Raw genomic sequence first — 27519 nt, 5'->3', positions numbered from 1 at the left:
TCCTCCACCTATTTTTAAGGGAAAATGTCCTCTAATAAACTTAAATTACTTTTCGACATCAATATAGAAACTGGGTGAGTTTCCTTGAAACATTCCATAAAATGCGGCCCGACATGGCCAAGTGATTAAGACACTCACTCGTAATCTGACGGTCGCGGGTTTGAATTCTCGTCACACCAAACATACTCGCTCTTTCAGCCGTGGAGGCGTTATATAGTTGCGATTAATCCCACTATTCATTGGTAAAAGAGTATCCCAACAATTGGCGGTGAGTGGTGATGACTGTCTTCCCTCTAGTCTTACACTGCTAAATGAGGGACGGCTAGTACAGATAGCCCTCGAGTAGCTTTGCGCGAAATTCAAACCACACCAATCCATAAAGCCCCCCTCCCCCCCCGCTAGGACAGAGTTAATTCTTTGAATTTACAGTGCTAAAATTAGGGGTTCGACTGTCACCACAGATAGCCCGACGTGGCTTTGTCCCTTGGTGAGTTGCTTGTTCTTGAGAGATTAATGTTGTTACAGTAGCAGGTTCCTGGTGGGGGTCGAAGGATATTGGTGTGATCTTGTGGTTTGCTTGTTAGCTTAGACAAGTAAATAAAACCGTATGAGTTGTTAAATGTTACAAGGAATTAGAATGTGGATGTTGTTATTTTTTTTGATAGCCAGTTAAATATGAAATTGGTCATCACGCTGATCAAAGTGGTTAAACCTATATTACCCGAGCGCTTTCGAAAGGTCAACCTTTCTTCTACAGGGGCGAAGACTTCTTGAAACTACTTGTTTTTCTAACACCTAAATGTAACACCACGTTTAGTTATTTGTAATAAATGTAACACCACGTTTAGTTATTTGTAATGCACTGTAACTCGGTTGTCTGTCTACATATAACACCACGTTTAGTTATTTGTAATGCACTGTAACTCGGTTGTCTGTCTACATAAACCGTGTGTATGTAAGGAAACACGGGAATATCGGACATTTTTTTACTTTCTGTTAATTTCTTCTTGGGAATTAGACTTATAGAAAATAAAATATTCTCGGTAAAATTGTTTCGTGACCTTTGAAATCACGAAACCGTTAAAATAAGTCAATAAAACAAGGGAGGAATCTAATGTTCCATTGTTTTCTTTTTGTTTATCGATATTTTGATTATATATATAGCGGAGTTTCATCAAATGATGGTTTACTTGTTATCGTTTCGACATTTATAATTAAACGCATAATTCGTCTCTCCATATAAGGTAGCAAATAAAGTAGGCTTCACTTGTCATCTGTATCGGAAATTAATTTTTTTGAAACAAAACTTCTTACCCGTCCCACATCAGCGCCGCAATATTTAGCGTTTTGTCACAAAATTAACCTTTGTTACGCGGTTCCGGTGCATTTAACATTTTCAACAGTTTTCTTTTTTGTTTCCCGCGTATAAGTTATTTTCGCATTTAATTTAATTATGGTTTAGCTTTCAAAATAATAAATTTGTTATATTTTTTAATCATTTGCGTCGGACATGGTTTTGTGGTTAGTATTCCCGGACTGTATAAATCGTACATTACATGTTCGCGACCCGTTTATTGAAATAAAAACAAACCGCACCCTCCACTTTGGAACCGCAGGTATTTTTATAACGGGAACAATTAGATCTGCACTAAACAATCCTCGCCCTTTCATCCGTGGGGGCGTTATAAGGTGACGGTCAATCCCACTATTCGTTGGTAAAATAGTAACCCAAAGGTTGGCGGTCGGTGGTGATTACTAGCTGCCTTCCTTCTAGTCTTACACTGCAAAATTAGGGACGGCTAGCGCAGATAGACCTCGTGTAGGTTTGTGCGAAATCCAAAACAAACAAAACCAATTAGATCTCGATATCAGATAAGACTGAGTCGACCAAGAGCTGGGCGTAACTTATGTGTGTGTAAAATTTTTAGCACTACGTAGTTACAAGTATATTAAATCTAGGAAACTAAAGAACATACTTTAACCTGAAGTATCAAAAACGATGTTTACTATTACTTACAACGAATGTTTTCGTCCCTAAGTTGTTAGGGTAGACTGTATTGTTTATCTGTTTGGAATTCAAATGTGTTTGAATTTAAAGAACGAGACATAAGAAGCCCAGCTTGTAGTTGGAACTAACACTCGAAAAAGCGTTGGGCGTGCCCGAAGTGTTTAATCGAGTGGTTCACGGCCAGTTGCTACAAGACACGTACTGCACTTAGGGCTCATTTATGCTTTATAGAAATGAGAAATGTCACTAGTTGGTCACATAAGTGAAGTCCAATATTTTGGGTCGGTGCTTTACTACATTTTAAACAGATAACGTAGTTTAACTATTTCATTAAAATTCTGAAACAATCACTTAAAAATAGGTTTGAGGCCATACCGCAATTAAAATGGTTTTGTAACCATATACACTTAACCGGATATTTCGATATTAATGTCGAATTAAATTTAATCATTTAAAGAAATGTTGTTGTTTTTTAAATTCTGTGAATTGGAAACAGGATATTAAAAACTGATAATTTTGGTTAATATGATTTTATCATAGTGTATGGTTAGTATATGAGTGATATGCTATAATATGCAAAGTAAAAGTGAAGAAATAATACAGTATGAAGGCTGGCAGGCACGAGGAAATGTTTCTATTCACGAGGTGTCCTCGAGTATTGCCTGTTTCCGTGTTTCTAGGAAATGCATTCCAGAGCAGGGACACGGATCTACATTCCGAAAAATGTCTACCATTATAACGGGAGTTCCCTTGATTCGTGTTGTTCTTTTTTTTTTTTTTTTTTTTTCTTAACCTGCTTCTGTACTAATTAAAATCATTATTGCGAGGATTAAGGTTAGAAAGCGTTAATTATGGGGAAAAATAATGTAGGTCTCTGGAATGAATTGAATGATTACAAATATAACTCAAAATGTTACCGGCTTATATCCCTAACATAATGTTAACCTGCTGTTTATAGGTAACATAACCTAAATGAACATTAGGCCCGGTCGTGTTATTGTTTTTACATTGATTTTTTAATTATCGGGCTGTACTCCTGGCTTCTATTGTGAGAAATGTTTTGGCTTTGGTCGATTTCGAAAGGTTAGTAACTCGGTCTGGGTTGGGAGATGACTTAACAACAAGTGAATATGAAAGCTCGTATCCTACGACAGTTCATTTTATTGAAAAATCACCCAGACACTCTTTTTCCTGACAATTTTTCAAGCAACGTCTCTGAAACATTTTATTTTCTGGAAACGGGTTTACTCGTGAAGGCTTGATTGATGGTATGAATTGTCTTGACCACGACGCAGTAGCTGTACTGATGATAATATGATAAAGTGGCCTTAGTTGTATTTCGCGAACCAGCAGGGAAACTTGAATATTCACATCTGTAAATTGTAATAAATTTCCAATTCGAGTAAAATATGAACTTGAGTGAAAATGAAAACCAACCTGTACATCAGTTTAGCTACTTTAAGTATTTTTTCTTCTTGTTTCTGTTTATATAAAAATAAGACATTTCGTCAGTTGCGTACGCGCACTGCTATCGATATTTTCAGCCGTAAGTTACGCCCGTTGTGATAGTAACATTAAGTGTACATAAAAGTTGAGATGACGTAAGGCTAATATTCCTCACCTGGTACCATCTCACATGTAGTTATAGTTTTAATAATGTGATCTGGTATTCAGTGTCTGTTCACTTGATGTGAGGTTGACGCAATCTCCTTAGGTTAATGTTAAATCAAAACGAATGAGTAACTTAACCATATATGGAAAGTGACCATGAAATTCCTGGCTCGTACTTTCCCCCACATGTTGGCGAAACTTTGTTTTAATATATTGTCGTCACATGTGTCCAGACGTAGAAGGAGATTGCCAAATTAACAAGATTGTTACTTCCAGGTGGCGCCAGAGGAATATTTTTAAACTACATGAATAATTTTCATGGTCATTTTCGTAGTTACTGTGTTATATCTCTGTACTATAAATAGTGTACTAAATAAATAAATATACATTGAACTTATTTGGGAACTTGGATTTATCGGCACTACTTAGGTTATTATTAACACGTAATTTCAGATAATGTTTTGTTTTTAAATAAAATATCGTAAACATTTAATATTGACCAACAATTTATTTTTCCGAGGTTAATTGTAAAAAGTTGCAAACTTCAGACGTCTTAAGTTTTTCAGGCGCGCAAAACAAACAAACAAAAAATATGAATGTTTCACCAGAAATATGTAAATATAGAATTATAAGTGGAAATTATTCGAAGAATTGTAGAGTTTTAAATCATTCATTTGCCGTTCGGGCTGGTGAAACAATTCCAAGCGAATCCAGAAAATTCTTAGCAAGTAGATATTGTCCTGGAACTTGCGAATATTGTGATATCGTATACCAATAATACTGTAATAACGTTCATAAAAATTAAGGGGTGTTACTGGTATCTTATTAATTATACTAGCAAAATCTAAATATGAGAAGAAATTAAGTATTTCATAAAAATATTCCTTTGGAATTTATAAAACGGGCTAGTATTGAACACTAGCTAGCTGACCCACAGTTTGGCCATTAATTGTCTTGAAGTTGTATTCAGTTGGAAATGCATTACTTCAGTTAATCTAGGTTACTAATCGAAATGAATAAATTTGATCTCGGTTCAATTTGAAGTTGCCTAAATTTTTCAACCTTGATAAACAGATGGTCATGCTTTTGTTCTGTTGCGAGAAATAATTAAATACAACCCAGAGCATTAAAATTTCACAGTGGTTGAGTTTCGTTTAAGCGATGGTAAACATCATTAATATTCCAGACACAGGTAGAAGTGTTGGTTTGAATCTGGCACAGAGCGACTTGAAGGTTATATACCCATCCTTAACTTAAACCCATACACTAGAGGGAAAGCAGCTGATTTACACCACTTGGACTTTTCAACTCTTGGACTGTTCTTTACCAACAGAAAAGTTGATTGATCATGACGTCATAATGCTCTTGTGGCTGAAAGGATGAGCATGTTCAGTGGTGGGAATCGAACTTGTGGCCTGCAGATTGGAAGTCAATAGCCCTGAGCACCAGGAGCTGCTAGAAATGTCTTTCAGGACATTGTTTTATTCATGTGTGATTTGTACCAATAAAAGTAACAACAGAAAGGGTTAATATCTGTTACTTTGCATGACTAAAGTAAAATCAGCAATGTAAGGTGAACTGAGAATACAGTTTCTTTTACTACATGAAAATGTAAGAACTTTTTTCTTGAAACAAAATCAAGTCTTCTCCTTCCTATACTTTTCTGTATGTTATAACTTTATTGTTTCTAAATCCAGTTGTGGATGTATTTTTGTTCATTTCAATAAAGTTTAGGTAATAAGTTTCACTATATTTTTATCAATACTTTTGTCACCTATGCTCCATGTTAAATGTGTGTAATTAGAACCTTTGTGCTACTTTATTTTTTAATGATTATTTCTAGCATAATCCTTTTGTAACATGGTCTTTACTGCCTAAAGAAGTGAATGTGCTCAAAATGTCATGCAGGATAAACTGAAAAAAATTTTAATTTCAATGTGTCAATTTATTATTTATAAGAAGAGAATAGGTCACCAATATATTTTATAAATACAGTTACTCTTAAAATTACCTAAGTAGAATGTTTGCTTTCAATAAATTTCTTGTTATAAAATGAAAAAATACATTAATCATGCTCACAGCATACTGTTTCAATGCAGTATTTTTTCAGTGTAACTTAGTAAAGGTCATATCGATGGTTACATTAAAACACTATCGTGTGCCATTTTTGACAATGTTTTTAAGGAAAATTTATTTTTTAATTTGTAATTTTTTTATATTATTATTAAAATCTGTTTTTTGGTCAAGTAAGAGCAACTTATTGAACTGGTGGTTCTACTTCGAAAACCAAAAATGGGTATAGGGAAGTGTCAAAACCTGTTTAGAAATTGTGTGTTTTATGTTTTATGATATTTATTTTAAATTAATCTGGTTATGGTTGCTTTGGAGCATATTTGATGATAAACGAATATTTTACTCAAAAGGTACACAATACCTCATTGTGTTTTACTGAACTTTGTTATTACAGCTTGACAAAGATGGTAATGGTTACCTTGACATGAGTGAACTAAAGAGGGCGCTAGACATTGTTGGTTTCAAGATTCCCCAGTGGCAAGTCAGACAAATGATTGATGAATTGGACAGAAGGAATTTTAACAAAGAAAAGGGACAATTAAGTTTTGAAGAATTTCAGAAGGTTTGTGTGTGTAGTGGTACTCGCGTATAATCTAATTATTGAAACAGGTGAATGTTGTAGAAGTCCTATATATGTCATTTTGTAGTGTAGGGTTTGATAATCTGGTATTAACAATATAAGTGAAAAAAAACTTTCTCCTGCAACCAGTTTTTCAGAGAAAATAAATGTCTTTATTTTAAAGTAGACTATACCATGATATATCTAACTTGATGTTACTAATGTGATGTCCACTGCAGTGACCTATGTGCTACAAACCAGGATTAGGATTGGTCAAAAGAAATTGTTACAGAGAAGAATGGAACCAGATACATTTGCAAACACTATTACTTAGATTTAAGTCTTACTAGGGTAACAGCAGTTGGTTATGTTATTTAGAAAGAATATTTATACATGAATTCACTATATTATTTTTTTTCTCATTGTGATTTTAGGTATGAACTTCTGCTGTGTTATAGAAATATTTTGTTCTCTAATTTAAACCATGAATATTTTGTATGTTAAAAGTTCACAATTTTCCAAGCTGCTGTGGTCATCATAAAGAAAATAATTGGTTTTATGTTGGATGTTACTAACAAAAACTTCGGGTAGGAGTAACATTTAACAGAGATTTAATAGTAAAAATGCTACGTTGATATGTTTAAAATCTTTCTCTGGATGTAAATTGAGACAATTTGTAAAAAGAGGAAGAAGAGGCCCCAATTGGAATGTGCTTTTTATGTGGCACATACTTGTGGTCAGTTGGTGAACATTTGAACACCCATGATGACGTGAGCTCATGTCAAAGGCCTCTGCCTGTCACTGGTGTGTAACATTTAACACACAGGTGTATGAAAACAGTAACCAGCACTGAAGCAGTTTCTAAAACAGGCAAAGCAGTAGATAATTAAACCTCAAGTCATGTAATTAATACATTTAGGATAGGTGGAATATGCAAAATGCATTAAAATTACCATGCTCTATCAAAGTGGGGCTTGTGAAACATACATGTAACTTGGTGACATGCTGAAGTTGGAACATCATTGAAGTTATATCTTTCAAATCATAATAATATTTATGCTTCTAGTTTTTTTGATGTAATGGACATCACTGAATAGCTGAATGCATATTGCAAAATATATTTACCTTTGTAATATTACTCAATGTGTTATTTCAAACACTCCAGGTGCTGCTATTTGCTTACACTAAAATTATAAAAATGCTTTATCATAAGATCTCTGCTTGGCTTGTATTTGTGATTTGTAATTAGTTTTTTGTTGTTTTTGGCATACACATGCATATTTAAGGTAGTAAATTTAGGTAAGACAAGTTTTTGAATTATTGAAATATAACAGAAATCAACTGCTGTTGCATAAATTACTTCAAGTAAAAATTAAGTACTGTGATTTTTTTTTTTTTAGGCACACGCATACACATGAAGTCATAATTGTACTTTGAATCTCATTTATTTTCAGCTTTACACTGACCTCAAGTCAAAAGATGTTTCAAGCCAGTTTAAAACAGTTGTTTCTAAACGAGAAAATCTTCAGACACTTGGTGGTATGTCAGAGGCGTCAAGTGAAGGCACCACCCATTCGGTTCGGCATGAAGAACAAGTGGCTTTTTCTGATTGGATAAACAGGTTATAAATTGATAACAAATATCTTTCAGTTGAGTAGCTTTAAAGAAAAGTAAATCATGTGATGGTTTTATAATGATACACAAGAAAGTAATAGTAATTGAAATAATAAACTGTTCGAAACATGATAGTTTAGAGCATGACTGACATACTAAGTGGAATTTATAGAGAGAGAGGAAATTAGTTGATACAGTAAATGTATCTCTTTGTAAATTGATTGATAACCTGAGAAAGTTGCAGATTGATTTGTTTATTTACAGTAAGCAAGGAATAGATTCACCTTTGATTATTCATAAGTAAAAAGATTAAGGTTTATATTGTGGTATGTTTGCCTTGTTAAAGGAAAATGTAAAACTTGTTATTCTCATGTTTGTGAATAAATGTAGTTCACGAATGTTGGTAAAGATCTTAAAATATAACTGGAAATCTATATTAAACACCATGCAAATACTGGCTTTACCCATAACATTTATTTTCAGTACATGACAGACATTTTAGGAGCTGTGACAGATTTTTTAAAGCAGTTTTGTACTATATTATGTGTTGTTTTTAATTGCAGCAATCTTGGTGTGGATTCAGATCTACAGCATTTACTTCCCATTGACCAAGAAGGTCGGATGTTATATGAAAGGGTCAAAGATGGAATCTTGCTTTGGTAGGTCATTCTTTCTCCAAGATGTGTGTTTGCAATTAGATGGTAACTTTGTTATGTTTTGCAACTTAATAATTGCCTAGTCATATTTTTAAAACTGGAATAAAAAACATAGGTTACAAACTATTTCATAAAGCACATGAAGCAAATTCTTTATCTGATTAGTGGCCCGGCATGGCCTAGCATGTTAAGGCGTGCGACTCGTATTCTGAGGGTTGCAGGTTTGCATCCCCGTCGCTCTAAACATGCTCGCCCTTTCAGCTGTGGGGGCATTATAATGTATACGGTCAATCCCACTATTTGTTGGTAAAAGAGTAGCCCAAGAGTTGGTGGTGGGTGGTGATGACTAGCTGCCTTTCCTCTAGTCATACACTGCTAAATTAGGGATGGCTAGCACAGATAGCCTTCAAGTAGCTTTGTGCAAAATTAAAAAACAAACAATCATCTGATTAGAAACTATACCATAGAAGACTTGAGTCATGATTTTGTTTTTGAATAGAATGTAACATGTGAATGATGTGGCTTTGTTTAAGGATCTTTTAGAGGCTCCACCTGTATATATTATCAAGTGCTTTTTGAATTCTAAAACATTAAAGCTGTCAATACCATTCTATTCACTATTTGATGATGTCCTTTAGTGAAAAGATGTGGTCAGTGAACCTTCTTCCTTTCTTGAATCCTGCCTATTCATTCCTCAGCAGGCCATCAACTGTAGAAGAAAGCCACTTGATGTTAATCTTGCAGAAGCTGTTGCTGTCAATAGATTGGAAGGTGGTGATGTTTCAGTCTGTTAAATTGCCTTCTTGTTCATTCTGATGTTTTTTCTTGGTTCTAAAATTTGGTAAAGAGTGGCAGTAAAGCATTTTCTGGCTATTTCTGGATCCACTATGAAGAGCTCTTTGTTAAGTTGATCAGGACTTGGTGCACCTTTCAGTTCTTAATTCTTCTGATGCCTTCCATAAACTTTATTTTTCTTGGATTATCTGTGTTGAAGTTTAGATCTTCCTGGGTTTTTTGCACTTTTGCAAGTTTCCCCAGATCGTCTTTTGTTGAGAATTCCTTCAAAATGAGTAGCCCATCTTTTTCTCTGCTCTTTTTTTTTTTTTAAATATCAAAATATTGCCTTGCATATTGTAAGTGTGGGACATAGTGGTGTGTTGGTTTTCTGACCTCTGTGTGCAGGTTTGTATCATTGCACAATGCTTGGTATTTTTCTTTGATTCCCTTTGACTTGATTTCTGTCATTCTGCTTTTCACCTGTTTTCTTTCTCCAGGATGACATTCCATGTCTCTGTGTTTGGTCATTCTTTGTGCTTTCTGTAAACTTTGGGAGTTGCTGGTTTAAGGTAGTCTTTGATAGCATTTCCTACTCCTAGTTGATGGAGGATATAGCTGTAATCTTGTCTCCCATTTCTCTTTTCTTCTTATCTTCCAGAGCTTTGTTCTCCAGTGGAAGAATTAGTTTAAAGCTAATGCTCACAGTTAGATCTTTCAATTTTCACACATCTGCCTTTCTTAATGTTTCCTGTGGATTGTCCTGAGTTTCAGTTTAACAGAGGTTACAATAAAGAGGTGCTCACTTCCTGTGTTTGCATTTCTCCAAAAAAAAATAATGGAATTGATCATGACATTATAATACCTATATAGCCAAAAGGGAGAGTATGTTTGGTGTGACAGGGATTCAAACCCACAATTCTCATATTGTGTCCAACACCCTAACCATCTGGCCATGCTGGGCCACAAGGAGATTAGCATATAAAGTACTAAAACCAGCTGTCTGTAATGGTATCAATGTTTAAAAAAAATAAAAAAAAAGAATTTTTTTATTCAGGCATTTATCAAAAAATTATTTTTAATGACACAAAATATTTCTCATTCTACAACTGGAGTGTATTTTCTATAGTATCTGCTAGGTCATTTAACATTGTTAAGCTAATGACTACATACATATGAACAACTTGTAGATTGCGTATTATTTAGAATGTAGTGTACTAAATGACCTTGAAGAAATTTCAAAATAATACCCCTGTCGTAAGAGCTAAAGAATGACTTGCATTTTATTTTGTTAATGGTATTCTTTGTTAGTATATGAATGTAAAACTTTTGTCAGTTAAATAAGAAGCTGAGTATTCTTTGATAGATTGTTGGGTGTTTTTTAGCTATAGAGACAATTACATATTTAAAATTAGTGTATTTTTAAAGTATTGGAATAATATAATGGTTACAGATATGTTTGGTTATTTATCATATGATCAAGTAAAATATTATTTCTATTCAGTGAATAAGTTGATTTGTGGTTAGTGGTGGGACGAAGGTTGGATGGTCCAAGGTTTTAATTCACGATATCCACACTTTTAGCTTTATAAAAGTGCCTCTCAGTGTTGGTATCCATGCTGCAAAGTTTTTTATATTTCCTCCAATTAGTATTTCAAAATAAAGGTCACCTCTGCCTCAATCACAGGAGTCTGATTGTGCCACTTAGCCTATGTATCAAAAACACCAAATACCAGTTGGTGAAAACTTGTAGAGAAATTGTTTAAAAACAATATTTTGTGATGATTTATTTATTATTGTGTTTGTTAATTATTGGGATTGGTCTTGAATGTGATACAAATTATAGTATTTGTTTTCAGTTTTAAATTATCTAGACCTGTTTTGTAATAGAATAGGTGACTGAAATAATAGTTTTGGTGATTCATGAATGGTCTGCTCTGCCAGTGTCATGGGTTGTTTAAAGTTTACTCTTTTTTAATAGCTAGAGAATAAATAATCTAGGTAATTGAAAAACTGAAATCTTGTTTAAAGCTGAACTGAATAATATTTAAAAGTATTTTTTTCAAAAGAAAGTATGACAGTGTTGGTAACTGTTAGAACACTGGTGGCTAACATCAAAGGTCTGGCCTGGCTTGTTGGCTAGGGTGCTAAAAATTACAATCTGTAGGTTTTGGGCTTGAATCCCTGTCATCAAATGTGCCTGCCTTTTCAGCTGTGGGGGTTGTATGTGACAGTCAATCCTGCAATGTATTGTTAAAAGAGTAGCCAAACAGTTGGTGGTGTTTGACTGTCTATCTGCTAAATTAAGGACAGCTAGTGCATATTGCCTTCATGTAGCTTTGCACAAAAGTAAAAACAAGCCAAACACTATCAATGTGTTTTGATATATTTAGAGTCGAAATTTCTCAGATTATGAAAAAGAGCATGTTTTTCATGGATTTACAAAAATTTGATCTGAATTACATATTTTTCAAAACTGGAAATACATTTATCAAGATTTCAAGCATTTAGTTTTTAAACAAATAATTTGTTTTTGAAGGTAAAAACTTAACAAAATCCATATTGTTGAACAAGGTTTTTTTATTGGCCAACACTTTAATTTTTTTGTATTTTCATTCTTGTTTGGGTTCTCTTATACTCAATAGACACAAACCATACTGCAATAAGTTGTATCTTGTTTTTCATTCAGTCTATTAGGGATTTTGTATTGAATTTGGAAAGCTACTTAACTGATGAAACTTCAGAATGGACAGCAACTGCCTCTTGTGGAGACACAAGAGTGGGAGATAATGTTTTGAAAGGCAGAAGACTTTTGAAATGTCGTCCTCTTATCGTTCAGTTGTTTCAATCTTAGTTTAAGTCTGCTGTAAATTTGAAAGTATTTGTCATTGTCTTGTAATTCTTATGCTTTAATTTTTCATGTTGTAAAAACCAGTACTTGTCATTTCTTAATAGTCTTAAGAATATTAAACCTTTAAAACATCATGCAGTATAAAAACACAGACACAGAGATGTAGACTACTAGTATTTTTACATGAGGAAAAAGAAAGGCTTGTCTTTTCCTGTTTGTTCATTATTACAAGATTGTAGCTTTGTGACTACTTAAACTTAGCAGAAGCCAGTCTTGTGAAGTTGAAACTGTATATTTTTTATCATAATCATTTAACTGAGACACAGTAAAATGTAAAACAAATAAATAGTTTATGGATGGAGTGAGCAGTTACTATTTATGATGTCACATAAAAATAAAGTGTTGATTAGTGTATTTGTGTGTACTTGGGTATGTATATATGTATGTATATAAATGTGTACAACTTTGCTGCTCATTTTGTAGCATGCAGCTATTTTTTGAATTGTATATCATTCTTAGTTTGTCTGCAGTGTTTATATATATGTATGTATGTATAACAAGCAATTAAGTCAGTTTTCCTGAAGATATGCATAGCATTGCACACTAAAGCTAAAATCTGTTCCTGACAGAGATAAAACTATGACAAACACAGGTATTTGATTAACTAAACCATCATTTCATTTGGGAAGACATAAACTTGTAATTCTATAGTAGTAGTGGTGGTAGTAAAGGTTCATTGTGCTTGTAAACTGGTTTCTTTGAATAACCACGTTTCCTGAAAATTGTTAATTTTCATTCCTGAGCATAATTTTCCACACACATCTTGAAGGTGTTACAACACCATTTACATGTTAACAGTTTATGTACGTTAGGTTAGGAACTAGGGCTGGAGTTGTCACTAAAATAATTGAGATTACTTTGTGTTCTGTTTTGTGAAATAACTATTATAGTATCCCAGTCTGTTATTATTTTGTTTTTTGATGTCATTAATATATATATATATGTGTGTGTGTGTATGCACCATTGTAATAGTATTTATTATTACTGTTGCATTTCTTTATTTTTATAGCAAAATTATTAACCATTCTTGTGCTGAAACAATAGATGAGAGGGCAATAAATAAAAAGAATCTCACAGTTTACACAAAACATGAGAACTTGACCTTGGCTCTGAACTCTGCCCAAGCCATAGGTTGTAACATCATCAATATTGATGCCCATGACCTTGCCAAAGGCAAACCCCACCTGGTGTTGGGACTCCTATGGCAAATAATTCGGGTAAGCTTACAAAAAGAGAAATTGAATATTAAATAACTTGTATTATATTTTATTAACTGAAGATTTTTTGTATATCCATAAACAAAAAGGTTAATCTTTGTCATAAACTGAAAAAAACAGTTTCAATAAATAAATTTAACACAAAAATACTATGCCCTGTAACTCAATAGCTTTTGAAAGGTCTGCCCTTTGTAAATGCTATGGTTGTATGGTATTGTATTTTTGTGTTTAATCTTTATCACATGTTATTACCCACCTTTAAAATAAGTCAGATGAGCAAAATAAATGTTTCTGTTGAATTATCTTTCTGAAGCAAAACTTTAGCTAATTTCTTTCAAAGTCCTTGTATCATAAAACTAGTACATTGTTAACTTGAAAACTGTAAATTAAAATTCAGATAATCCTGCAAAATACCTGTCATATTAGCTGTAAAAGTTTCCTAAGTATTTTTATTCTGATTCAAAGGAAATGAGGCTCTAGTAGTGTTTTGTTAGCATGTTAGTGTTTGTTATAATTCCTGGTTTTAATAGTACTTATATTTGTTAGCAGTGAAAAATAAAGATGATAGAGAAATGTAATTTTGTATCAAACAAATGAAACAACGAATCAAGCACTTTAGTGAATAACATACACAGTTCTTTGTAAACGTTAATAAACGTTTAGACCTTTTGAATTTTCTAACAAAGAGATAATTTCTGCTGATGAAAATCACTTTTTGACCAACAGGCATTGTGGACTGTTGGTGAAAATTAAGATAAAAATTTACAATGGATATCAGTTTCGATATAATAAAAGATGAGTGGAGATTTAAAAATTCTCTCCCATACCAGTGAATGTTATTAAGTTTATTCCATGTGGCCCTCAATGTAATTTAGCACAAAACTGTTGATTTATTTTAGTAATTATTGCAGTAATGATGATAGATTTTTATACATTTGTGTATAATCACTTAATATATTTTCATTTCTGGTTAGTCATCTGTAGTCGCAATAGATTCAAGCTTGTGGTTGTAGCACCCAAAGATTTGGGGGTATCCCATTTGTCAAGCAAATTCCAAAATACCGAAGTTAAACAAGTTGACCATTGTGAAAAATCAAAACATGGTGTTTAACTTTGGCATTGTGGATTTTTTGTAATTAATAATTATTGAGCTTTTTTATCTATTTTGTCTATAATACAGGATGGGCCAAGGTCTAGTGGCTAGCATACTAGGCCATGGATGAGTAGATCCAAGGTTTGAGCCCACAGTATGCCACTGATCATGCTCTGCATTGTTAGCTGTGGACATATTATGAAAATGACATTCATTGCTGCTGATTAGTTACAAGTTAAAAACTAGCTGCTACTCTTCTGGTTAACAGTTTTGAATTAGTGACAGCTATGCCTAAATCTTGGAGTATGTAATTTTTGTCCATTTGAACTTGAAAATGAATAATAAATAACCTAACCATGTCCTTTTAACTTGGTGTGTGTATCATATTAAATGCAAATATTTTATAGTATTTAGTTTTTGATTTTTAAGGTTTTTTGAAAAGGTACTTTTTTAATTTCACTTTATATTTTTAGTCAGTTTGTTTATTTAGGAAATGCTTTATTGTAATCTCATCTAAGCCTAATAATAAATCAGTTGGAATTTTAGGTTAAATATATCTTCTTCAGCTGCAATTCATTGATCGTCTAGAAAATTAAACAAGTCCTTATGTGTGTTTTAGTTAATAATCTGTTACAAAGATATTGTTTCAGTTTCACACAAAATAATAACTAACTTATTTGTAACCAGAGATTCAGAATTGCCTTAGATTTCACTAGAATAATATCATAATAGATTATTCATTTGAACCTATTGGTACAAAAAATAACTTCTGTGTGGTTTTATTTCTTCCCAGATTGGTCTGTTTAATCAGATCACACTGGAACAGTGCCCAGGACTAGTGCAGTTGCTTTTCCCTGGTGAGGAAATGGCTGACCTTCTCAAACTCTCACCAGAAAACATTCTCATCCGATGGGTGAACTACCACTTGGAGAGAGCAGGTGTTGCTAGAAGGCTCACAAACTTTACATCTGATGTTAAGGTAAGAGCATCTTGTTTAATTCATCTTTATTTAATAAATACAGTAAATAATGAAGGAATAAGTTAGAGAAAAAAAATACTATGTTGATATTTTCATCCATGAATGTATGTATGACCTTTTATTTTATGTACTTTTTTATAATTTAAAAAAACAACTTAATATTCAGTTAAGTGAAAATGTTAGCCTTTCATTTTGAAGAAGTTTTTGTTTGTTTAATTGTGTGGTGTTTTAAAGACTTCTCAACATGGTTGTGTTTCAGTAAAAACTATGAAAGTAGCTATCATAAAAGCTGTTAAATACTGACAAAAATATAACATTTCAAGTATTATCAAGTATTTTAATTTTTATAAATGCCATTTTGTTCAACATTTATCTTCTACAAACAATATAGACAGTGAAGTTACAATATAAGTACCTAACCAGATACAAAAGGTAAACCATTTCTGTGTGATGGTATTTAGAATAGCCTTGTTCCTGTGGTGATCCCCCCCATTGGAATAATTATATTTGAGTAAGCCATGTATCTGTAATGATGGCATTTAATTTTCCATTGAAATGTTAATTATATAAATACATATATATTTATTCATAAAAGAATACTTTCCAATAAAGAAATTTTCTTTCGTGCTAAAAATAAAAGATTAGTGTAACGGGCATGTGGGCAACCTATGGGCTTAGTCTTCACACTCATTACAAAGAAATCTATTTGGATTTTGAGTTGTGCTTTAATGATTGGAACATGCAAACCACCAGTTCCAGGAAGAGTATGTGCACAATGAAGAATTTGCACAGACAGTAAAATACAAATATCTTTATTTATACACTGTTGATCAGCACATCTCTATTAAAACTCTCAAGGTTATCTTGAAACAACACCTAATTGTACATCATTAAGTTCTTCATTTCTGAAGATCTAAGTGTTCATTAATAAAACCTTCTATTATGTTCAGTAACATTGGTACAACATTAGTTATTGACTAAATTCTCATGAGAAACCTTCTAAGACATAATCTGTAGTAACAGTTATTCTAAGATGTCTTTAAGTAATTCAAGCATTTTGACATTTACTATTTGTTTAGTACAACTAGTGTTCATCACTTTTCATGTTTTGTAATACATTATACAATATTAAACACTGTTGGAGGAGATCAGGAATACCACACTTACAAGGAGTTTGTACAGTGAACTTTTTGAAGATTCTGGATTACTTCTATCTTCTGGAGTCAGAACTGGTCCTCAGAGTAACTTAATAAGTGGAGAGAAGTTGGTGTTTTCAGCCAGAAACACAGAATTATATACACAAGTTTTAGTGTTTTTCCAACTATTCAAGAAGCTTAACAGATTTACTTTCAGTAATAGTTATTTTATGTATCTTCTGGCAGTAAGTGGGCTATTCCATTAGATTGTAACTAAAATCCTCTATTTTAGTGGTCTTTATGTAAATTTTTTCTGTCCTTTGTCTGATATGTTTAGCAAAGTCATCCAAGATAAGTGGCAAATAGAGACAAACCATCTAACTCTGGTCTTTTCACTACAAGTATTCCACCCTGTCTTTCATCACTGTCCTATTAACTACGTTTTTTGTGACATTGGTTTTATCTAAACTATTAGGGTTTCATTCCAAATGTAATATGTCTGTCTGATGTGGGAATTGATATCTATGAATGCTTACAACCATAACTGGAATATCCCAGACTAATACCTGCAATGGGCTTCAAGCCTGTTTCCTTCTTATTTGTTATTGTGGTTCACTAGTGTCCATGTTTTTATTACAACATTTTTAATTATACCGTTTTCCACACTGTGTGTGTTAAAAATAAATATAAAATAGCATTTGTATTCCATAAATAGTTCACTAGCAAGTTATAAAAGTTTGTATTTGAAGAAAATTTGTTGTTGTTAAATGTGATGTAGTTATGGTAGCTTTTTAAGGAATTGAATAGTGTTTTAAAAATCTTTCCTTTGGCTCAATGCCACCATTATCATCACCATAAGTGACAAACCTAATACTATACAGTATTGGAAGTGATCAAAACAGAATACTGTTCATGAATAACATTTTATCCAAGCTTTCACATATCACTAAAAGACTTGCATTAACATAAAGGACTTGCATTAACGACTTGTTGGTACTTCTGTTTTGGTCTTCAAGTACCACAGCTGCTCTGACTTGATAAACTACTGCAGTGTGTATGTGCACTAAGAAGTATAAATATTGTATAAAGTCTTGTTGAATATAGATTTCATGTAATTATTCAGTCTTGTCATCAACAAGGTTTACACACAAGATGGAAATTTTTCTCTTCTGTTAGGATTCGGAGATCTATACACATCTGTTGTACCAAATATCTCCGTACGAAGCTGGAGTTACAACAGAGGCTCTTCGAGTAAGTATCAACTATGTTCAAATAAATATATATATTAGAAGGGTTTTTAAAGAACATTTATTGCAGTTATTTAAGTAGTGCCACTGCATGTATTATCCATACAGAGAGCAAACATTTATTTTTGTTCATGTAAAATGAATTTTAAATGTCATACAGTTGTTTTTCTTTCTTCAGAGTTTTGAATGAAAGATTTAATACATTTGTAACCCAGTCTAGATGAACTAATTATTTAAATTATTTTTTTTAAAAGCATTAATTCTGAAATTATTACTGATATTACTTTCTAAATAAAAACTGTGAAAGTTTCATTTCACAAATTTTAGCTATCATTCTTTTATGTAAAAGTCTGTCATTGCAAAATAATGAGCAGTTTTTAAGTTTTTTTTTCTCAGTTTCAAAATAGAAAGGGAATTTTTACCTCAGCTTTTGCAGTGTAATGTCTTTTTTGTTTTTCAAAGCTACCTAAAATAGACTTCCCCATTTTATCTTAGGAACCAAATCTAGTGAGTCGAGCAGAAATCATGCTGCAACAGGCGGACAAGATACGGTGTCGTAGTTTTCTCACACCTAACGATGTTGTCGAGGGTGTTTACAAATTAAATGTCGCATTTGTAGCCAATCTTTTTAACAACCATCCAGCATTAGACAAACCAGAAGTACCACTAGAATTAGAGAACTTGGAAGAAACGAGGGAAGAAAAAAGTAAATATATTTAAGGTTTCCTGGTTGGTTAGTCATCGGGTTTTTTAGCCAATTTAACAAATCGATTATTCTCACAGGAGACAAATGTTCATATATCCAGTTTGTTTTGTGATTTTTTTAATGACATTTTCAAGCATATTCAGGTACAACAATTTAGAAGTTGCATTTTAATTCTCTAACAGATGTACATGAAAATGTACCACATAAGCAACAGGAAACAGAAACTGCAAATAGTTTTTAACACTGTTCCACAAGTCTCTACAAATTTTACCAAGAATACTCAATTGCTGATTAAAACAATCATGATATTGATTTATAAGTTGGACATTATCCTTGTGTATGTCCTTTAAAAATTCTCACCATAGTAAGATTCTGCATAACAAATCACCGTTGGTGAGTTTTAGAAGAGTGTATAAGATATTTAAGGAAAACTAAGATATTCTTGCTTTACAATACCTATTATTAAATGAACTCCATTTAGTTTTTAAAATAATTTTAGATTTCGCATGGTAAAAGTATGTAAAAATCGTAGAAAACGTTGTACCTCAAAATATGCACAGTGTAATATAAAACATGTAACAAGCTAGCAATGTAATTAAGACCATTTTGTGGGTTTCTCTACAAATTTTCACAGCACATCAGTACACTAAAACTAAATGAATTATTTATCCATTACAAATGATTATCCTGATATTTCATGTCATGAAAGAAGTAAAGATTCATGTTGCAGTGTGTGGTAGATAGTGTATAATTCAGTGAAAACAATTTCACTTCAATCATGAAAAAAGAAACAACAGGGCAGAGCATTTACTGTTTGGCAAGAAAACATTTTATGATACTAAATAATATATTTGTAGAGATTAAAAGGGTTTATAAACTGAAAATCAAAACTTTATAAGAAATATTAAAAGTATTACAATAAAAGTAGTGAACTACCTCATATTTGAAAAACACAAATGATTTATATGATTTTAAGATAAAATTACCAGGATTATACTGAAAATTATTTAATGGTTTGTAGATAGGAAGTTATTTTAACTGTAAAAGTGCTATTCACTTTTTATGCCACACAACGTTAATAATTTACCCAAAATGTTGTAGTAAAAAAACAGGTTTTCACACAGATCAACTTTGAACAATAGATATTAGTCTGTGTTTTTATTTAGTTTGATGTGAGAGATTGTTTGTTACCTTATACAATACATATTTTAGAAGTGTACATATAATTGGTTCATTTATATATATTTGCATGTCACATTTAACAGAGTTTTAATTCCTAAACAGTGATAACTTAGGCCTAAAGTTTTAATTGTTATACCACTGGATTATTACACTGATTAACTGAGAACTTTCATCACTTATTTTCAGTTTTGACATTCCTTAAAAGTTACCATTTTCATCTGTGCATTTTGTTCTTGATTTAGCTCTGTACAAAAAGTAATATTTAGTAAGATTTGTTTTTAAGTTATGACACCATTATTTTCATAATATTTTCACAGCATATCGTAACTGGATGAACAGCATGGGAGTTAACCCTCACGTTAACTGGTTGTACAGCGACTTAGCTGATGGGTTAGTCATTTTTCAGGTATGAATATTACTTTAGCCCCAACCATAACAGTTTTTGTTAGTTAGCTATTTGTTTCTGATAAACATTTAATTCAGAGATAAAACTTCCTTTTATAAAAGTACATACAGCACCCCAGAGGAATCTGCCAGTGTATGTACAGTTTGTTATTGTTTCACCTTTTATGATCTAATAAACATCATTTAATGTATTGATTAAAAAGTATATTACAAAAAGTAAATTGTTAGTACATAATTTAGCAAAACATTTATCAAAATTTTTATATGAAATAAAATGTTAATACACATAAAATACAAATGATAAAAACATTAATTTTATTTTGATATTTTGCAATGAACAAACAGACTACTGCAAAATAGTAAAAGCAACACTGGTATTTATAAAGACCTAATCAAGATGCAGAAAAGATTAAATTTGCAAATATAATTATTTGGTTATTACTAAGTCATTAATGAAATTAAATAAAAAAACAACATTCATCCCCTTCCCCATCATTTATTGGATAGTCATTATTTATTTATTTACTGTTTAAACCTTTGTATTAACTTAACTGTCTGAGCTGTAGTTTTTGAGTTGTTTTATCTTTTTCAGTTATTTGATATTATCAAACCAGGAGTGGTCAGTTGGAATAAAGTACACAGAATGTTTAGCAAACTGAAAGGTTTCATGGAGAAACTGGAGAATTGTAACTATGCTGTTGACCTTGGCAAAAAACTCAAGTTTTCTTTAGTGGGAATTGCTGGAAATGACATTTCGGAAGGAAATCCAACCCTCACACTTGGTTCGTACCATTATTAATTTCACTCATTTATGTAACAGTCATTCACCATATGTATATTTTTCCTATTCCTTGTTTTACTGCATATCAACATCGCTAGATTTTCAAGTTCATTTGGTGTAATTCTTTTAACATGTATAAGTGTGTATCAAACTAAATATTACAAAGTACAGATTATCTTATATTGAAATTGATTGAACTGATTTCAGTTTTTAGTGGATGTTGTTTGGTTATAATATTTTTCTTAGTTGCTATAGTAACAGTTGATGCATTTCTTATGAATAACAATCTGTTACAGTGACAGTTTAATATATTAAAATTAAGACAATTAATAAATTTTAAACTTGTAATTTTTAGATTGAGCTAAAAAGATTGCACTAAACATAAGATTGAGTGTGTGTTGTGTGTGTACATATGTATTCCCTGTTGCTTCACCTTGAAAGGTTTAGTCATCTGTACAAAACCTTTATTGTGAATAAAACATTCAACATACAATAATTAGAAGGTTGGCACCTTCAGTTGTTTGAATTTTTTTTCCCCAATGAAATAGTAAATCTTTTAATATGGCAGGAACTTAAAACTTAGCTTTTAGAAATTTACAGTCATTGAGTGAGATTTTAGTGTAAGGAAAACCAGGTTCACCGAATATCTTGTTGCTGTAATTTTAGGCCAGTATCTGGTGGAAGTCTTAAGTACCAATCCTGTTGTATATCAGAAACTTATCACAAACTACAAAGATAAACAAAAAGAAATGTGAAATTGTGATAGACTTTTACTGGCTAGCAACTTGTGGTATATTTTTTAGAGTTAAGAACGTTTGTCTTAAAACATGAAAAATTCTGAAATATGTGCACATATTTTCTTCACATGATGTTACCTGTGTGTATATCAGAGGTACGACCATGGGGAGTGTTCAGAGCGTGAATGGTAACCACTCATTTTATGAGCCATATTATCTACTTGTAATACAGTATCTTTAACATGAACATATTCAAATATACTGAACAACTAATGGCCCTGTTTTTTAATTTAATGTCAATGGGTAAGTTTTGTACCATTCTGTGCTGTGTTGATTTGGCTATCCATCTGATGGGGAAAATAATAATCTGGCCAGAATAAATACTTCATAGGTTAGGGTTCAAATGACAAATACCAGAGAAATATGTGAAAATGATAACCCTAAAAATTATCATTAAAAACAAATTAATTGTAGATTTGTTTTTCACACATTTTAATTTGTCCATTACTGCTTGAAATTAGAGGTTTTTGAAATTCTCTGTTTGTCATTTCTATAATTTAAGCTGCAATGGACAAATTAAGAAATGCCAAAAAATAAACCTACAATTTAAGGTTCTTTATAAACCCTTTATTTTTAACTGATACTTGGACAACTTAGTATACTTCAGAAGTCACTAGCTGTCTGTTCATCCCTACATGTACTTTTACTCAGTACAATGCAGTGTTTTAAGCTGAATAATCCAAGTAACAGTTTGTCTATTTTGTAATATTTGCCAGACTCTTTAGTTATGGTTTGTATTTTCAGCAAGGTTTTTAATAACCCTTGTCTTACAATGGTTCATTAAAAACAATAAAGTACACTTCTTATTCTTAGTTGTTTTAAAGTTAGTTTGTTTCTCAGTCGTACATAATCTATCAACTACAAATACTGAGAACTAATCTGGCCGTAACTGTGTGGCACTGTTTATTATTCTGGTTCCTCGTAGCTCTTGTGTGGCAGTTGATGAGGGCCTACACACTAAGTATTCTGACTCAGTTGGCTGCAACAGGCAACCCCATTGTGGAAACGCAGATTGTGGAATGGGTAAACAAAAAGGTAACATTTCTACAAATATACTACATAACATTACTATTTTCATTTTCTTCTATCTCGTACATTCAGTATTTTTAAGTGCTTTATTCACTTAGAAATCCAATTATATTTTTCTTGCACCTTTAATATATACTTTAACTAATAAAATTATCCATTACAATTATTATATATTTAAATTTAACATTCAAATGAAACTATGAACTCTAGTGCATTCACTTCTCTTTTTTTTTTTCTTCTGCGGTCATTATTTTTAAAACATTGGCATTTTTACTAAACACTTGTTATCAAAGTATTGAAGAATGTACCTCTTGATAGGAGCAACTACAAGTTATTTTATGAAGTTTGTATCTTATTTCTTTTACAGGATTTTAACATAATTTGAATGAATCTTAGTGAACCAAGTAGGTTTTCATCTGTTGATTGTAAGGAACTGTTGTTTGAATATTTCTGTGAAATTTAGTTTACATTAAAAATTGTGAACAGCAGTGAATAATCCTAGCTTTATAACTTGGTTTCTTCAAATGATTCCACAACAGATTTATATGTATAAACAATAAGCCATAGAAATTTGTATGTACATGTTATTCTTACATACACATATTGTATTTTAATACAGATTAGTTGTTCGATGCACAATCAAAAGATAAAAACAGTACTGTATCATGTGGTTTAATTTACCTGGTTGATGAATGATTTTCCATAAATACCCATTTCTGTTACAATTACTAAGTTGTAATATAGAGAAAAAGAAAATGAACAAATACCTTGTAGTTCATCACTATGTAACTCATTCTTTTATAGTTAAGGGAAGCTGGAAAACCCACAAGTGTTAGGAGCTTTCAGGACTCTGCAATTTCTGATGCTACTCCTGTTATTCACCTTATAGATGCTATTCAACCAGGTTCAATTAATTATAGTGCTGTCTTGCCTGGTAGTGATGATGATGTAAGTAGTAGTTTTACCTTATTGATTTATTCAGCCACTATCAGTCTGTTACTTGTAAACTTTATTTACTGATGCTATTCTACCAGGCTCGATCATTTACGGTAACCTCGTGGCTGATAGAGATAATCTTGTAAGTATGTTAAACCCTTTAGGCATGCCAGTCCACCTTACGGTAAACAGATAATGTATCTTGAACTTTTATAGTATATTTTACTGATCTTTTACAGTACAGTCTTGTCCAAAATCTGTGATGCTGTAATTTAAATACTTTATGTATTAAAGCAAGATAAATTAGTGTTGAAGCATCTGGCATTCAGAAAGATGCAAGTGATATTTTAGTGGAGCTCTATCTAGAGTGAGGTATAATTTTGAACTTACTGATATTGTAATATAAACAAAAATTATTGCCTTATAATCTAAGGGAGAGGCTAAACTGTTCAACAAGTGAATTTTTGTGTATTTTGTAATAGTCTGTAATAGAAGTTTAATAATGAAGTAAAATAACTTTATTATAATAACATCCTTCTGTTTTGGTAAATTGTATGACTAGTGTTACATTTCTTTGTATTTCTTTGTTTTACACCATGTTTTGTAGTAGCAGTCAGTGACTAAGTAAACTTAATCCCTGTATATCATTTGAAGTAAAAATATAACTTGGTTCTTATTAGTATAATATATAAATTTGAATATTAATTCCCCAACTTAATCAGCTGATCTGTTAATATGTATATTTCATAAGATGTGTAATTTGGATGAAATGGTTGCATAGACATTGACCACCAGCCTTATTTTAATACATGAAAGCAAGCAATAAAGAATAGAATTTAAATAATCTATTTCAATCAAATATAGATACTTTATTTCTATCACTCCAGGTAGCCATCTCGTAATTTTCTAAGACTAAAAATGATTTTTTTATTTTTTTGTAGGAAAAGATGGCAAATGCCAAATATGCAATTTCTGTAGCTCGTAAAATTGGTGCTCGTATTTATGCCTTACCTGAAGATATAGTTGAAGTCAAACCTAAGATGGTAATGACTGTGTTTGCATGCCTGATGGGTCGAGACTACATTCCAAACATGGGAGTAAAAAGTCCAAACAACAGTAACGAATAAAAACAAAACTATGAGCAGTTGCATCTAGTGTTTGTCAAAAGTTATTATTTTTTGTTCTTGAGTGCACTAAGCTAAAATAAAATATCTTATATTTTGGCTTTTTTGATCATTTAGTGAATGAGTAAATTTGTGCTGGGCACTTTGTTCATCATATCTTTATCATTAATATATGCTTGGTGGGTATTCTTATCAATGACTTACTTTGAATATTTCAAGAAAAATATGTTGCCAAAATTAATGTTGTTCAGAAAAGTTATTAGAATTTGAATTACATACATTTCACTGGGTAAATATGAGGAAACATTATGCACGAGTAATTTCTTTCTAAGGGATCAACAGAGCTTTGTTTTTGTTTTTTGTATTTCATTCTTATTTGCCATGCAAACATTAGAAAACTAGTCCAACATTGTAATTTTCAAAATTTCAGAAAAATAATATTTTTTAACTTACTTTATATTTAACACTGTTAAAAAGTATTAACTGCTATTGATGCATTTCTTGATTATGTAAAAAGGGTCTTTTTTTTTCTTGCTATATTAATAATATTTTATTGGAAAAAAGGTTGATCCTGACATCTGATGGTAACATTACATACAAGAGTTTAATTGTTTAAAACAAATACTTGAAGAGTGTGTTTTGGTTTTAAAATGCTTACTTGTATATTTTACTGTAAGGTATTTAAATAGTTTCTTGGACTTATGTGTTTACTGTTTTTTTTTCTTCACACATTGTTCTTCATTGATATAAAACTATTTTAGTTCAGTTATCAATAGTTTTGGTATATCTGAATATGTGAACTACAAATGTAAACTGAGTTTCAATGTCCTTTTAATTCATTTATTAGTACATTTATGTCCATGTAAATGAGCTCATTGTCAGATGGTGCTTAAAGGGACCATTATACAACACTTCTGTTTTTTAATATACTGTTTTGCTAAAAACAAAATCTGTCTTCCATATAGAATATTTTTTATAAGAATGCTATTTTTGGATATTCATAAGAATACCAAGTATAATTATTTTAGATATAGTATCAAATTGTTTCATGATTTTTTAATTTTTTTCAAGATGTGTTGAGATATTCATGAATGTTATCATGATAGCTTAATTAATGAATATGTTATGGCCTTTCTTCCTTTTTCCTGCTTAAACTTGTATTGTTGTTACAGAGATGTATATACATGCTTTAAATTTTCTTTTTTTTTTGGGTCTGTTATCTTAATTGTAAGACAATCTTGAATTAAATATTTGTAACCTTCATATTATGCACTGTTAAGTTAACTTGCATCTTTGTTTTGTTGAATCTGTGTGAATAACTTGTATAAATGTATTTCCATTTTAGTTTAATATTTCTTTTGAGAAAAGTTTGGCTAAAACTAAAGGACTTTATATTCTTCAGAAGTTACGAATTAATGCATCCAAGTTAACGTCCTGCTAAGGTTCCCCTTAACACAAAGTAATCATCTTATCAACAAGTGGTGCATTTGTTTTTCATAAAGTTACATAATTAAAATTGTAAGTGATATTTCAATAATATAAATATATTTAAGTATTAATATAATTATTCTCTTTACTTTTTCATTAACCTTATGGACTGAAATAATGTATTTAGATCATATAAACATTTTGTATGTTGTGTATTAATGTTTCCTAAATTTTTGGAAAATTACATTTGTTCAAGTTAAAATAGGTAAAACGCAACTTACTTTAACACTTTTTTTAGACAACTGTACTTTATAAAATTTGTTAATATTACACATGACAAATTATGTTCTGCTGATCCCAGTTTTAAATTTGTAACCCAAGCATGTACTGTTTGATACATTCCATTTTCTGCAGGATATACAAAAATATTGGAATAAAGTTTTTGTTCGGTTATGCATTAATGTGGGTGAACTTTTTTTTTTAGTACAAGTTGAATAACAGTGCAGAACAAATATGCAGACAGTTTCAGATGCATTAGAAATTAAAACATTATCAAAATCAAATATATATTTGTTTGTTTACCTTCCGGACAACTGTAATTACCATTTTGGTCATGTTTTGTGAAAATTGTAGAAGGTATTTTAACGCTCTATTTATTGGCAACGTTCGAATTAGTTTAGTGTTCATTCTGAATTGGAAGTCTCGCGACCGTTACCTTCATTCAGAAAGTTTGTAGCTTTGTCTACTTTTAATAAAATGAAATACATTTATTTATATTTCCTTCTCATAGGTTTTGATGTCAAATTCCATTTGGACTAGAGTTTTCCCTTAAATGATTATATTTATGCATCATCTAAAATAACTATTAAGAGCTGCTAAGCCTATTTTAATGTTCGTGGTGGTTGTATAATTGTACGACCATTTCTTGCGTTTTGAAAATTTGTAGCATTCTCAGGGTTACATGAGAAATTAATTTGCTTATACTTTGCTGTTGGTAGGTTTTAAAATAAAATTTATTTCTAAGTAAACAGAAAATTACAAAACTTTTGTTACGATGCGACTAACTTTTCCAATTTGACGAAGATATTCATCACAGGACATTAGTATTAGGTCTGTTATTGCCATTCATTTGTCAGTCTATAACATAGTTTATAAATATTTATTTACGGCTCCAAATTCCAGTCTAACCGAGATATTTTTATTATTCGTAACCGATCAAGTTTATAACAAGTTATTTGAATGTTTAGAAAACT

General features: G+C 31.4%; 1 protein-coding gene across 2 annotated transcripts in view; it reads left to right on the top strand.

The window, feature by feature from the left end:
• The window catches only part of Fim (plastin-2 fimbrin), a 53596-nt gene extending 26869 nt beyond the window's left edge, over positions 1-26727 (top strand). For both annotated transcript variants that reach the window (XM_076462714.1, XM_076462722.1), the window contains exons 3-14: positions 6087-6254; positions 7706-7872; positions 8429-8524; positions 13216-13423; positions 15310-15495; positions 17808-17882; positions 18374-18584; positions 20084-20172; positions 20764-20953; positions 22675-22784; positions 23583-23726; positions 24656-26727. In XM_076462714.1, coding sequence (XP_076318829.1) covers positions 6087-6254; positions 7706-7872; positions 8429-8524; positions 13216-13423; positions 15310-15495; positions 17808-17882; positions 18374-18584; positions 20084-20172; positions 20764-20953; positions 22675-22784; positions 23583-23726; positions 24656-24841 — 1830 coding nt within the window. In that variant the 3' untranslated portion in view covers positions 24842-26727. The remainder of the gene's footprint in view (positions 1-6086; positions 6255-7705; positions 7873-8428; positions 8525-13215; positions 13424-15309; positions 15496-17807; positions 17883-18373; positions 18585-20083; positions 20173-20763; positions 20954-22674; positions 22785-23582; positions 23727-24655) is intronic.
• Positions 26728-27519: the final 792 nt, after the last annotated feature.

Source organism: Tachypleus tridentatus, chromosome 1 (genome assembly GCF_004210375.1).
Source record: "Tachypleus tridentatus isolate NWPU-2018 chromosome 1, ASM421037v1, whole genome shotgun sequence".
Taxonomy (NCBI): Eukaryota; Metazoa; Arthropoda; class Merostomata; order Xiphosura; family Limulidae; genus Tachypleus; species Tachypleus tridentatus.
Note: the sequence above shows the minus strand (reverse complement) of the source record. Positions and strands in the feature narration are given on the sequence as shown.